We start from the raw sequence: 14,758 nt of genomic DNA on the forward strand, positions 1-14,758 counted from the left end.
TTTGAAAGACATGGCCAGTTGCAGCACATTGTGCAAAAACCAGAAAATTGTGTATGAAACACTTCTTGGATGGCAACTTAATTTATAATAGCGCTCCAAAAACACATGCACAAGCACTCTAGCGACAAGTTAGAAGTATCAAATAGCTAAAAAACAAAACAATGTTCCATTTGAAACCTACCCTTGGTCAAAACTGAGATTACAATTAAAAGGTATGGAGAATCTGCTTATTCATCACTCTTTAATAGCTTCCTAAATTTTGTAAACACAAAGATCTTACATTTATACAATGGACTACAATTTGAAGGCTTGTATAATTTGTCAGATGATGCAACCATCGCAGCTACAAGTAAAGGGAGTTGGCACTTGCCTCTGCAAACATGTTCTCCAGATTCACTAGCAACAGCTTTCAACTGCTAAAGGCACACGTATATGAGAATTTTATGTAATGTAAGCATGTATCACAAGAAATGAACAAAAAACCAGATGGTTCCACCACCACATGATTCAAATAAGGGAAAACTTGTAATCTAAAGCTTATAATTCTCACTACAAGAAGTTTTTGGATTAACACGAACATTCAATGATGTGTATACTAACAAAAGTAGAGTTTGCTATGTCAGATAGGTCAACTCAACCTCAGCCACTTATAATACGTCCCAAGACATCCAAAACCTAATCTCCTCATTATCACCAATCTAGATTCTGACCTTCACTTGATTTTTCCTCTCATGGTCTCTTATTATCATTTTCATGATTGGGCTCTTCCTTAAACTCATTGAAAGAAGGCTATTCTAGGTAGCTTGCGAATCACCAGCTCCGTGAGGATCTCCAGATTCTACATTCTACATCTCAATAAAATCATTTGCTAGATCACATTTAGTAGTCATTTCCCACATGAATTTGAATTTAGGGGAAAAAAATTAATCGGATGGGTAAAAATAGCACAGAAACACTGTTGACGATAGAATTTCTCTCTATTATATGCAAGCATACTATGGCAATAGGAAGCGCACAAGCATATATAATGCCACATTTGCCAGAATGGACACTGGAGTGCGCAAATTTATATTAATTATGGTGCTTCAACTGGAGCAAAGTCCAAATATAGAGTGCGATATCACAAACATGAAAGAGAGAGGGAGAAGAGAGAGCCCTCATATTATAACTCACCTGATTTAGAAACTCATCAAGCCTTCTTGCCAGTCTTATAATACTTCCCTCAAATATATCGGTCATTTGTATAACCTCGGAAAAATTGGCTCCCTGAAGACATGCGATATCAGAATACAGAAAAAGGGATAAAAGGAGGCAAAACTTAGACATGTTGCTGAGACCAACAAATCCTGCAGATAGAAACTTCGACAGAAGCAGCAGATGGCAAAAGTCCCCCTACTTCAGGGGCATGAAAAATAGAAGCATCAACTTCAACAACCATTACCAAAGACGGTCAACAAAGATCAAATTGATGATAAAATATCAAAAGACATCAGATATCATCATGAAAAGCAATTCAGTGCAAAATTGGCTAGTAGATAGAAACCTAACCTTTGACCAACAGTATATCACATCCATCAAGTACGGTCTCGCAGTTGACTCAACATATTCTTCAACATTTACGTCTAGCCCAGTCATGTTGTATCTGCAATATGAACATATTGTTAGACTCTAGCGGCTGAAACTTAGGATAACAAAGGGAATAAAGGATGGAGAAGGAGAGAACCTGTGCTATTCTTCGTGCACTGTCTTGGAGTTGCTGTAAGGGTTTTGCAAGGTCCGCTCGCAGATGAATCTGCTCATTTGACTTATCTCCGGGGATAAAGCAACTTGCAAGGGAAATATAAAACGAAGCCATTCAAAGGATGAAAGATAAAGAGAACATTATAGTAAGAGAGAGTGATTGTATTGATGTAGCAGCAAATTGATCAGTAGAGGACAAAAATTTCTAGATGATCTCATAAATTCCCAAATCCTACAACCCCATATATTTATTCCTCCACAAATTACATCATTCTCAATTTCTCACCGTGCAGCTAACTTATTCATTGAAGTCCTTTATGCCCTCGCTTCATTCTCAACTCACAACTGTTTTTACCAAAGCATAATATTGTCTTTGATAAGGTACACCAAAATCCTAGTAAATCATTTCATATAGACAATTATTCCCCCTCCCACATTAACCAAAGCTTAGAGATATGATAAATATGGATTGCCATAAAAAAAGTCCAATTGTGATAACTGTAAAATCCCGAACCTACTATTGCCAAGATCCAATAGGTTGTAAAATAGTGTGTTGTATTTAAGAACAAATTATAATATACTGACTTAAATAAAATCAATTATAACCCTTTGAAAAATACAAATTTAATGTTAGCGAATTGAACCAATTTCGGAACATTTTGAGTACTCACCAAGAATAGAAGCTCGGTTAAACAAATGACTCTGATGTAAGTGATATTTCTCACAATAAAAAGATGGATGAGGGGTTGTATAATTGCAAGAACAACCATGTTTGCATTTTTGACATGCTCTGACCACTAAGACAAAACAACATTAATTAATTAATTCGTTCTGGATATGGAAAATATGTTAAGGTAGAATGCTACTATGCTGCTTACATTGGCATCCACCAGGAAGATATGCGTTTCCTTCATAACCTTTGTCGTCGTTGCACTCACACTGATATCGTCCTGCATATCGATATAGTTCCATACATTGATAATTTTCTGAAAGGGAAAAAAAAATCAATGTCAGCAAAACACATGGTCAGAGCATAGGTATCACCATATCATCAAGATACATAGGAACCATCTTTGCAGCTTATTAGAAGAGAAACAAATTCCAGAATACTTATTTTTCTTTTAAGACTTGAGAGCACTTGATCTTACAGTGTAATAATGCAACATGAAGATCGCGACTCCCTATAGTTCAATATAAGTATATTACTATTTAAAAAGACAAATAAAAAACCATTTCCACAACATATAATACAAGACACATGGTTCTTAAAGGTTAAAGTTATAATTCAGTTTATATATAGTTAACGAGCCATGACTTGGTTTCTCCGAAGGTAAATCATAAACATAGCTCATTGAGATTTGAGATCATGATTCCCCCCTCATGGTGCAAAATGAATTAAAGACCTTGTATTTATCATACAGGACTGGAAACACTTATCAAACTACTACTGAAGTTAAAAAAAATTCAAGTTCTAAGTCTAGTATCATCAAGCATAAACATAGCATGATCAAGTGAATTTATAGGATAGAACACTAATGTGCACCAATAAACATGAGTCCACTCAAACAAGACCAACAATATTATGTTAGTCATCACATGAAAAATTGTAGATTGTAGAAAGTTAGTGAATCAAAAAGTTTTTCTTAGAAGATGATTTAATCGATGAGTTGTTATGAAAACCGACATGTATGAAAGTTTTTAGCTTTAGTTATTTGGAGTATTGGATGGGAAATAGATGAGATAGAACATGAAAGGAGAAGATGGAGAATTTTTATGAGAATGGGCTATGATTTTGTTATAAAGTTGTACAAGAGAGATTTGTTTTTAATAAAGAACAACGAGCTCACTAGAACATAATATCAACGCAGCCACAAAATCAAATCACATAAGCATCATCCAATGACATAAATTCACAGAAACATGAAACTAACAAAAGAAAATGCATTTCTTTAGCAAAATCAAATATGCAGAGCCATATTCACCAAAAAAATCGTACAAGATGGACTTACAGACAATCCAATATTACCACTAAAAAATGAGTTAATGATATCATACCTTATATCGAAAGTTGTAATGCAACCTAGTTGATCCACTATAATGAATTTCCTAACAATCAACAAAATAAATTACATATTAGTATATGAATTTACAATATTACGCAATAAATTGGATAGGTTTTATATTAAAATTAGACGGTCTCTTTTAATAATTTTTGTTATTCTGTGAACCATCAATACTACGAATAGTAATGAAGCTAATTAAGGATAAGAATGTCATATCTATTTGTTCTGCAAATAACTTAGTCTTTGGTGTAAACTGTTAACCAAACCCAGCCAAAATGCAACGAAATCGATAAACGAAGACAAACAAACTCAGACAATAGGAAGGTAAATTGGGTTACTAATTAACAAGGCCATGAAAGTGAGCTAGTTGTCTGTTAGTTTACATGTTGCCCAAAAATAGAAGTGAAATATACATAGGTTTTCATTTAAAAGCCGTCTACCATAACAAGCTTTAGTAGTTAAAGTAAAACTTCATTAAGGAGTGGAACTAAACACAGAAAAGGGTTAACCTGATCTATATTATCGACCCTGGTATCAAACAGAAGATGGTTTGCTAGAAGGTTGATTGGCTTCTTGTGGAGTAGCGCGAGATATTAGGACGTCAAAGATAGCAGGCTCATCCTTCTGGCTTACAAGCTGAAACACGCACACATCAAATTCTTTCAACGAATTATCCTTAACAAACTTGCTCCACCCGGAAACAAGCACACCGCCTCCACACCGAGGCTCAAGATTAACCCTCGCGATCCACTTTTTGTCATCTGTACGGAGCTCCACATCCTGGTTTTTTGGAGCAAGATACTCCCTTGACAATGGTGCAGGAATACTCTGCATTAAGATAAAGCGAAAAATTCTAGCATCTTTTTAAAGGCATCACAAGTAGATGATCCAAAATCAGAGATAGTTTCAGTTTAGCAACAACCACAACCCGGTATTTATCCTATTCAGGCTAGGTTAGAGTAGGGGTTAAACTACTACAGAAGCTATTTCTAAACGACCACTTCTTTTCATCCAACAAAAATTGAGTAAAGAGGCATACACCAAAATGAAGTTGGAGAAAATGAGGGTATATTATAAGCATTATATATTCCATATTGGCTGATTTACTACCTGTTTTAGATTTCTAATCCCTAGTAGAGAGGTATACTTTGGCAGTAAATCTGGATAAATTTGTCATAGAATCTTAACCAAGTGACTGTCATCCTGTTTGAAAGTCATTGAAGACCATTTTTTTCGCACAGTTTAATGAAAATGGAAGAGACAAAAAGCTTACCAAGCGATAATAATTGGAAACATTATTATTTGTCATGACCACTTTAAAGCTCTCTTTTGTCAATTCTCGATCCGCTATTGGCACAGCTCTCTCTTTCTCCGCTGCACTTGGGGGACTCTTATCAGTGTAAGGTGTACTTGCTTCAGCATCACTACTCCTCAAGCCACACATAGAATTCCTGCGACTCTTCTTCATTGAGGCTCCTGCAGGGTCCAACTCGGAATCTGAACCTTCAAGCTCTGGATTCTCATTATTGACAGCAGCGTCGACAGAACCACCTCCGTGTTTTTTTCTCTTTAACTGGGAATTTTCACCTGCCTCATTTTTTCTAGAAGCAGATTTCCAGACAAAATATGAACCAGCTTTCTCACACAATCTTCTGCTATCGAACACCCAAATGTTGAAGCAGGAATCCCGTTCGTACTTGAAGATAAGCAAGTCGTTCTCTTCAAAATTATGAGCTTCCGCAAACTCTTTCCATCCCTCTCTAAAGTAAAGGGTTTCATTATTTCTTACAAGCTGTATATCCCATGTAGGACCTCTGGGACTTTTGAGGACAGCCATTTGAGGTAATATGTCCTTCAGCTTCTCAGAAAAAAATCTTCGGGATCATCTGACGACCCGTATGCCATAGGAACATATGATATTCAGTATGCACTTTGAATAAAGAAAAGAGAGTTCAAAATAAATCCACATGAGATTTCATTTTGACATTTTCGTTCAGCGCTCTTCATAATATGTTCATGTTACTAATTATTGAGGAGAATGTGCAGCAATTATACAATCCGGGTAAGTAAACACATAAACTTGAGGAATGTTGGAGCACGACAGCACGTAATTCCCATTAGAAATCATATTATAATCAAACGTATGCAACCAATGAAAGCTGGAGCAAATCAAATGATAATGAGTAGGAAAGTTGGAAATTGAACACATATATTAAGTGGTGATGTTAATTCAAGAAACTAATCCAAGCAAATAGTTTTTAGTAAGAGACACAAAACTCCAGCAAACCATCGAAAAATCAACCATCTTCGAAATCAAACATCAAAATCCTGAATACTTCATAAATTAGATTGACAACTTCACGGACAAAAATCATACAAGTTTATAAGAATCAATTCACGAAACCTAAAATAGACACACTAACAGAAAGTCAAGTATGGCAAACTGATATTCGCCAATTAAACAAAATAAATGAAGAATCAATTCGTAAAACCTAAAAAAAATGCACTAACAGAAAAGTCAGTGTTACCTTCAGACCTGAGAACAAGGAGATAGAAAGCAAGTGTTGCCTAATTTGTATAGTGAGGTATGAGAGAAGGAATTGGGAAGATAAAAATTCAGAAAAGGGAAACCTTAAAACTCAAAACCTTAAAGAATCAATGAAAACCCTAAAATAATCCCCAAACTCCAATAAACCAAAAAAAAAAAAAAAATACAGCAATAAAAATAAAATACAGCAATAAAAATCGAAAGAAATTACCTGGACATGCATTCGAAGAAGCAGATCGAGAGTGAGTGAAGAGGGGAAGAGAGGGGAAGAGAGGGGAAGAGAGAGAAAGAGAAGCAGATCAAGACTTCGAGAGTGAGTGGAGAGGGAAAGAGAGAGAGAATAGAGATTAGAGGGGGAATAGTTTTAGACTTTCAGTTCCAACTTCCAAGTATTAAATTTCTTTTTCAAAAAAAAACTATTAAATTAGTCAAATGCTCGGGTTGTTTTTAAAAACCCGAGCATTTGTGAATTTTTCTTTTTCATTTTTTTCCAAAAACTTGTCAAATGCTCGGGTTGTTTTAACAACCCGAGCATTTGTAAAGTAGCAAAAGAGGTTTTTTCTAATAGTGAATTGATGATATTCTGATTTATTCAACGAGTGAGGAAGATCACGATAAGCACTTGAGTATTATATTGGAGACGCTTAGGAACAATCAATTTAATGCCAAGTTTTCTAAGTGTGACTTTCGTTTGGAGAAAGTAGCATGTTTAGGTCATTATGTGTATAGTGATACTTCGAAGAATGATTTGGGATGTAAACTGCAGTAGAATGGGAATGATCGCATGTGCATCACATCAGTTGAAACCGTATGAGGATAATTACCCTACCCATGATTTAGAGTAAGCAGCAATCGTGTTTGCCTTGAAAATTTGGAGAAATTACCTTTATCAAGAAACCTGTAAGATCTTTACCGACCATATGAACTTGAAGTACATTTTCACCCAGAAAGATCTCAATATGAGACAAAGGAGATGGTTAGAGTTGATCAAGGACTATGACCTAGACATCTACTATCATGAAGGAAATGCAAATGTAGTTGTCGATACTTTGGGTAGGAAATCGAGCCATAGCATGAATACCTTGGTAGTTCCCGAGGAATTATTTCGAGATATGCAAAGGCTTAGCTTAGAAATTTTAAATCCTAGGGAGATCGAGGCAAGATTGAGTGATTTGTCATTGGGGTATCAGTTTTCGACGAGATCAAAGAGGGTTAAGTTGGAGTTGAGCACCTAGACAAGATTAAGGAGAAGATGAAGTAAGGTAAAGAAGTCAACTTTAAGATTCATGATGGTGGAAGTTTGAGATTCAAGGGAAGGTGGTATGTACCACAAAAATGTAACGAGCTTAAGAGACGACTTCTGTATGAGGGGAATAATACTCCAGATTTTGTGCACCCTAGGGTGATAAGTTGTATAAGAATCTTAAGAATATCTATTGGTGGCCGACTATGAAGTGTGAGGTCGTTGAACTCGTGTCTAAGTGTCTATCCTGACAGAAAGTGATGATAGATCATAAGAGACCAATGGGGAAGATTCAATCCTTAGAGGTTCATAGATGGAAGTGGGAATCTATCTCAATGGATTTTGTGACATACTTTACCGAAGACGAGAAACGGCAATGATACTATTTGGGTTATTGTGGACCATCTGACGAAATATGTTGTGTTCATTCCAATTAAAGAGACATGGAAGAAGAAGCAACTTGCGAAAATGTATATCAAGTATGTAGTGAGATTACATGGGGTCCCAACAGATATTATTTCAGATCTTGATTCGAGATTCCTCTCGAAATTTGGGCACAAGGTCCGGTTGAATCTTGGGACAACATTGAAAATGAGCACTGCATTTCACCCTACAACCGATGGTCAAACTGAGAGGACTAACCAGACTATGAAAGATATGTTGATAGTGTGCGCCATTAACTTCCAAGGTAGTTGGGAAGACCAATTAGACTTGATTGAGTTTTCATACAATAATAGTTATCATGCGAGCATTAAGATGGCTCCATTTGAGGCACTGTATGGAATGAAATGTAGAAGTCCTATCTACTGGAATGATTTTTGTGAGAATATAGTATTGGGGACATAATTTATTGACGAGATCGTTAAGAAATGTGAAGTTGATTCAGACTAGAATTCAAGCTGCCCAAGATAGGCAGATGCGGACTTAAAGCGAAAAGAATATGAATTCGCGGTGGGTGATAAATTGTTTTTGAATGTATCACCAACTAAGGGAGTGATGAGATTTGAGAAAAAAGGCAAATTAAGTGCTAAATATGTTGGCCCATATGAGATTTCGCAAATATTTGGGAAGGTAGCTTATAAGTTGGCATTGCCAATGGAATTCGAGAAAATGCACGATGTATTTCATATTTCCCAACTAAAGAGATATATCCCTGATGAGAAATATTTTAGAGCCTGGAAGAATCCAAATTGATAGTAGCCTCGCATATGAAGAAAAACCAGTGAGAATTCTCGATAAAAAGATGTGTAGTACACGCAATAACAATGTGAATATCGTGAAAGTGTTTTAGTCTAACCATAAGTTTGAAGAGGCAACGTGGGAAGCCGAAGATGAAATGAGGAAGAACTATCCTGAGTTATTACTTGAGGTGAGTTACGAGGGCGTAACTCCTTTTCTTTAAGAGGGTTAGAATGCGATAGAATTTCGCGCTCTTTTACCTTATTTTATGCATTTTATGCTTATTTTGGCGATTTCCACATGTTGGTACAAAATAAATAGATTCTACGCATGAAAAATGTGTTCATGAGTAACGCAAGTGATTTAAAAGTTAGTAAAAAGTGTACACATGTTGTGATACAAGTATTTCCAGTGGAATTTGAATAGAAAAAGCTTTTGAAAATGCGTGAGTTTTCGTGCCAAGTTTCGGGATGAAACTTTTTTTAAGAGGGTTTAAATTGTTATCTTCCATAGATTTATGAATTTTATAAATATATTTTAATGAATATTTCTATATATTTTAGTATGCTTTAATATTTATATATAATTTATTTCTTAAAAGGTTGACTATTTGAAAGTTAAAAGAATTATTTAGTGATTTTAAATAATCAATTATTTAGTTATTTAGGGTCCGTTTGTTGTCGTTTTTTGTTTTTAGTTTTCAATTTTTTTGAAAACTAAAAACCAAAAGCAGAAAACCAGAAAAAGTGTTTTTCACTTTTGAGTTGTCAGTTTTCAAAATCATCATGTTCCCAATAAATTTGACTAATTTTTTATTCATTATGGGACATATATCGTATGACTTTGAAAATCCAAAAACCAAAAAATGAAAAACCACAGTAATGCCGAACGGGCCCTTAGTGATTTTATTTCTTAATATTAGCCTAGAGGAGCTCAAACCTTATAGCTTTTCATATGAACATCTTCATTAAACTAACCCACTCCTTATTGGACCCCTACTAGGGGAACTTATAAATACCCTTTATTACACAAATCGCCACACATTAAACACATTTATTTTCTCTCTCTTCCTCCCCAAAAATTCGGTCATATCTCCTCTTTTTCTTTTCTCTCTTTTCTTCTTCCTCCACACGGTTTTCTCTCTCTCTCGGACTGCCGTCATCATGCCACCGCTGTTGCCACCGTGCCATGCCCCCGCCAACTGCCTCCCTCCTCTCAGCGTCCGTCCTTCTCTATACTCTTCTTTGTTTGGTTATTTTTCTTCCTCAAGTTATTTTAATGCAAAGTTTGTATTTTAAAGGGTATGTTTTAATATGTTTATGTTTAAAAGTTATAGTTTGATGATTTAATTATGAATCTAAGATTATATAATTTATGTAATGAAGTAATTAAAATTCAGATTTATTTATTATGTTTGAATTGAAATTTTAATCATCAAAGCATGAATTTTTAGGGTTTTATGAGTTGAAAAATCATATTAGTATATTATAGTTTATGAAATTGAGTATTCTTATGACTTCAAGGTCATGAGATCAAATCCCACTAGAGGATTTTTGGGGTGAGGTTTTCCTTACCATCTCTCCTCCCCTCCAATGAGTCTGACCTGCAAACCTAACTGGTTAAACCTGTGCCAGGTGCCAGTTCAGTAGGGTCCTTCATCTTACCAACTTTTGAAAAAATTTGAGTATTCTTATGATTTTAAGTATGTTTAAAAAGGGTTTTAGTATATATTATATGTTGCTGAAAATGTAAAAAGGATGTTAGTGATGGAATTTTTATGATTTTAATACTTCCTCCGTTCCATAATAAGTGAAACACTTCTCTCTTTAATGTGAGAGGTTTTTTAGAGAAGTGTTTCACTTATTATGGAACGGAGGAAGTATGAGTTTTTAAGGGTTTTTAATAACTAGTGTAATAGTACTATACTAGGAGGTTTTCATAATTAAGTTTAATGATGGGAAAGGTTTTTAAATAATTTTAAGAAGGGTTTAAAGTATTTTATTCTTGCTGAAACTTTATAAACTATTGATTGTGGATTATATTGGTTATTTTAGAAGGAGATTTCTCTTTAGACGACTTTTAAGGTTGTGAAAGTGGCCTATCGATTTGTCTACACAAGATACCTGCATACCTATGTGTTAATTAAATTAGTATCGTGCTCTAAGGATAAGGATTATGTACTAGCAAGTATAGGGAACTATTTTTAGTTCATGTGTGATTTCTATTTCATTGAATTTTCATGTTTTATGTCGTTGTGTGAAACATTTTGGTTGTGATATTATATTATGTTTGTATGGAAGATTGATGCAAGTATATGAGATTTGAGAACTTTATTTTATTAATTTACATCACGAATTAATATTTATGTTGGTTTGGATCATGATTGAATCATGTTGTTCCCTTTCGATTATTTAATTACTTTATGAGGACCGAGGGCCTTATTTGATAAGTTGATTATTATACCTATAAAAGGTTGGTTGGTTGTTGACTTGGTTCAACGAATAAAGGAAGGTTATAGATTAAAAGTTGGAATTAATCTTAGGTTGTTAAGTTGATGATCACCTTGTCTAATCCTAAGATCATAATAACAGAAGTTTATGATTGTTTGATGATTATATTTTTTGTCCTACTTTTGAGTCATAACAAGTGAATAAATTATTAATCATGTAAAGTGAAACATGGATAGCAATAGCTTTAGACTTGCGTGCACGTATGAAGTGTTGGACAAGTATGAGTTGGAGTACCTGGTGGTAGCCCATGGCTTTTCTTGGAACCGGATCAACGGAGAAAGTTATATATTCGGATAAAATCGAAAATCCAATCCAATCCAATCCGAATTAGTAATTCGGATCGGATTCGAAGTGTGTTTGGATTGGATTTGGATTGAGATTTTTGAAAAATTGGATTTTTGAATCGGATTGGATTAAGAGTAATTGGATCCAAAAATCCAATATAACTGAATAACAATATGCCTTGTATTATGTATCTGGATTGGGCTTAAGTAACTAATTGATTTTTTTTTTTTTAGAAAAGCCTAGTCCATAGCCTAATAGACGTATCTCTTCAACCCTTCCGATCCCCTAAAATCCTAACAACACTTAATTCCTCATTTCCTAAATCTATTAGGCTTCTGTTGTGCTTAATTTATTGGAAAATTTGCATAAAACCACCTTAAGTTTTCACTTATTTAGAAACTCCCACCTTTATGTTTTTTTTCCCTAAATTTCCACCTAAACTTTACAAAACCTTTATAAACTCCCACCACTTAACGGATTTTGCCAAACTCCGTTAGTGGTGGGGCCCACATCAATTTTTTTTTCCCTCCAAACAACTCACTTCCCCTTCTTATAATTTAGAATTTCCCTCCAACTCATCACTTATCTTCCCCCCTCATTTTTTTCATCTCTCTGCCACCATTTTAGAAGGAGCAAAGTTTGAGCTCGTTATTATTGATTTGTTGTTAATATACCAGCAGTGATATTTTGCCAAAATGTGCGAGAGCGGGTGATGTTTCTGATTTTTTTGGAGGGAAAAACAAAAAAAATAACTAATGTGGGCCCCACCACTAACGGAGTTTGGCAAAATTCGTTAAGTGGTGGGAGTTTATAAAGGTTTTATAAAGTTTAGGTGGAAATTTAGGCGAAAAAAACATAAAGGTGAGAGTTTCTAAATAAGTGAAAACTTAAGGTGGTTTTGTACAAATTTTCCTAATTTATTTCATTAAAAAACTAGAGTTTTAAAAAAACGGATTTTCAGATCGGATCCAATCAGAGTATGAAAAATCGAATTGGATTGGATTATATTCATGCTCTAATCGGTTTGGATTCGGATTGGAAAATTTAAATCCAAATTTTGTTTGGATAGAATTGGATTAGGCACTAATCCAAATCGTGCACCGAACTTTCACACCTTGACCGAATTGATCACCGTGTCATATTTTTATTTTAAAGTTTCCTCGACATTGTAGGTCATGGAAATATGGAGTCATGCCTGTATTTCGTTTTCTAGATTGAAGACTGGTTTTGGTTTAGACAGCACGTTCCACTAACTATTCCATCTAAATTAATTAATCTGTTACTTGTGGAGTTTAGTTCAGCAAAAGTAGTCTGCAATGTTACTTTATTATTATTATTATTGTTATATATCCCTACTTATTATTTATTAGTATCATGTTTAAATTGTTTTATTTATTTATTTATTTACTATGTAGTACTCAGCTTAACTGATTACGTAATTTGTGTGTATGTGTTGATCATAGTTATGCCTTATTGATTATGTGATGACCTATTTGGTGAGCAATCTATAGGGATCAGTAGTGTATCGTGCATCATAGGTTTGAAGATGATGCATCATGGCTTCGGGATTGGAGAGCTTGTGTTTACTATACATTTTATTTGACTTTGACTTTGACATTGACTTTGACTTTTGAGGTAGACTTTGTTGGTTTGACTTTTAGAATTGACTTTTTGGTTGACTAAGTTTTATTTCTAAAGTTCATTTATTATACTTTCCGCTGCAAAATTCTGAATAAGACGATACGTTACCACACGGGCGATAATACTTTGATAATTCTCTAAGTTTTATATTGAAAAAGGTATTTTGGAAAATAGAGAATTGTCGGCTTTCAAACATTTCTCGACCTAAAGTCCAGTTTTACGTTTCAACTATGGTCAAGTTTAGGTTAAGACTGAAAATGGTCCATGACTAAGAGGTTGATCTCACGCTTCATACATTTGCTTAAAAAGGGACCACGTATAAGACGCACTCTAGTTCTTAGCTCGGGAACAAGAGAACAATGTCATGGTTGGGTAGGTTTGCTTACTAAGATCCAAAACTATATCTTAGGAAGCTTTCGGAAGGACAAAGTGTAAACCCCCGTGGGGTGGCCTCACGAATAGAACATGCGCTAATGAGGTGAGAAAGATTGTCCTTATGGTGGCTTAAACGATAGCCATGCATATGCAAAACAATGCTACTCTAAGAATCTAAGGCATAAAAAGAGAATGAATTGTACTTTTCAAGTTTCACCGATTCATTTTAAAAAATACTTTTAAAAAAATTCTCCCTTGTGAAGTCGCCAAACTATAGGCGTGTTTTTATTCACCTACCGGGATGAGCGTGTAAAGTTTTGATTGAAAATTGTTTTGTGTTCAAAGAAGTCGCCAACAAGTAATTCAAAAAAGACTGATAAACCTAATTGATATTGGAAAATCTTAGGGACAACTTAAGGGACTTATCTAATGTATATTTTTCCCTCATGACTCCAATAATGGTCAATGAATCATATATTGAGTTCGAGGGTGAGGGTACGAATAAGATCTGGAATCAAATTACCCTATTGTTAGCCTCTTGATCATTTCAAGTTTTATGCAAAAGAATAACCAGAGAATATTTTCAAGCACCCCAAAAATATACTTCCTCCGTTTCTTAATAAGTGCAACATAGAGAAAGTGGGGGAATACCAAGGAATGTAGAGAGAGAAAGTTGGGACCACAATAAAGTAGAGTAATTCAAGTGATGAAACAAAAAAGTTGTGGTCCCCTTTTGCTTTTTGATGGCATATTTGTAATAATATTGAACTTTTTTTACCATTTTGAGCTTGGTTGCACTTATTGTGACTATTCCAAATAAGGGAAATGTTGCACTTATTAAGAAACGGAGGTAGTATTAGTTTAAGTTGATTGATTAAATATTTCGAAAATACTATTTTTTTTTAGTGATACGTTATTAGGCAATCAAAATTATTAGGTTCCTAATAGATTGTTCAAATATTTGAATAATATTAGAACAGTTCCTTAGGTCTTAATTAGAAATAATAGCATATTAGTGATGAAAACATCAGTTGGACAATCATGAAAATATATATGAAACAAAAAGAAAGCGTAGACATCAAAACATACAAAAGAACGAGCTTTTATTAAAGATCTACATCATGAAAAAAATCGTTAGTAACTTCAATATAAAAATGAGAAATTTATTCAACGA

The 14,758-nt window shown here is 34.4% G+C and overlaps 2 protein-coding genes across 2 annotated transcripts; both read right to left on the reverse strand.

Annotated features, from left to right (window-relative positions):
* Positions 1-227: 227 nt before the first annotated feature.
* On the reverse strand, positions 228-1,828 carry LOC130591133 (DExH-box ATP-dependent RNA helicase DExH10-like). Its single transcript, XM_057394060.1, has 4 exons — positions 1,724-1,828; positions 1,549-1,642; positions 1,174-1,266; positions 228-413 (listed from the first exon to the last, which is right to left on the reverse strand). The coding sequence occupies exons 2-4, from the start codon at positions 1,633-1,635 to the stop codon at positions 228-230; spliced, it is 366 nt and encodes a 121-aa protein (XP_057250043.1). The 5' UTR covers positions 1,636-1,642; positions 1,724-1,828.
* A 2,509-nt stretch (positions 1,829-4,337) lies between these two features.
* LOC130591134 (B3 domain-containing protein REM16-like) lies at positions 4,338-5,640 on the reverse strand. The gene is made up of 2 exons (XM_057394061.1): positions 5,077-5,640; positions 4,338-4,631 (listed from the first exon to the last, which is right to left on the reverse strand). Exons 1-2 carry the CDS (start codon positions 5,638-5,640, stop codon positions 4,338-4,340), a joined length of 858 nt encoding a protein of 285 aa, XP_057250044.1.
* Between the last annotated feature and the right edge of the window lie 9,118 nt (positions 5,641-14,758).

Source organism: Beta vulgaris, chromosome 4 (genome assembly GCF_026745355.1).
Source record: "Beta vulgaris subsp. vulgaris cultivar EL10 chromosome 4, EL10.2, whole genome shotgun sequence".
Lineage (NCBI taxonomy): Eukaryota > Viridiplantae > Streptophyta > Magnoliopsida > Caryophyllales > Amaranthaceae > Beta > Beta vulgaris.

What these genes read in the sequence shown, in the direction of transcription:
- LOC130591133 (XM_057394060.1), bottom strand. Translation starts at nt 1,635, where the DNA reads ATGACTGGGCTAGACGTAAATGTTGAAGAATATGTTGAGTCAACTGCG. An exon ending in TGATATACTGTTGGTCAAAG is followed by an intron (nt 1,267 to 1,548) that starts GTTAGGTTTCTA and finishes GCATGTCTTCAG; the next exon opens with GGAGCCAATTTTTCCGAGGT. An exon ending in TTGATGAGTTTCTAAATCAG is followed by an intron (nt 414 to 1,173) that starts GTGAGTTATAAT and finishes TGCCTTTAGCAG; the next exon opens with TTGAAAGCTGTTGCTAGTGA.
- LOC130591134 (XM_057394061.1), bottom strand. Translation starts at nt 5,640, where the DNA reads ATGGCTGTCCTCAAAAGTCCCAGAGGTCCTACATGGGATATACAGCTT. An exon ending in TTTCCAATTATTATCGCTTG is followed by an intron (nt 4,632 to 5,076) that starts GTAAGCTTTTTG and finishes ATCTTAATGCAG; the next exon opens with AGTATTCCTGCACCATTGTC.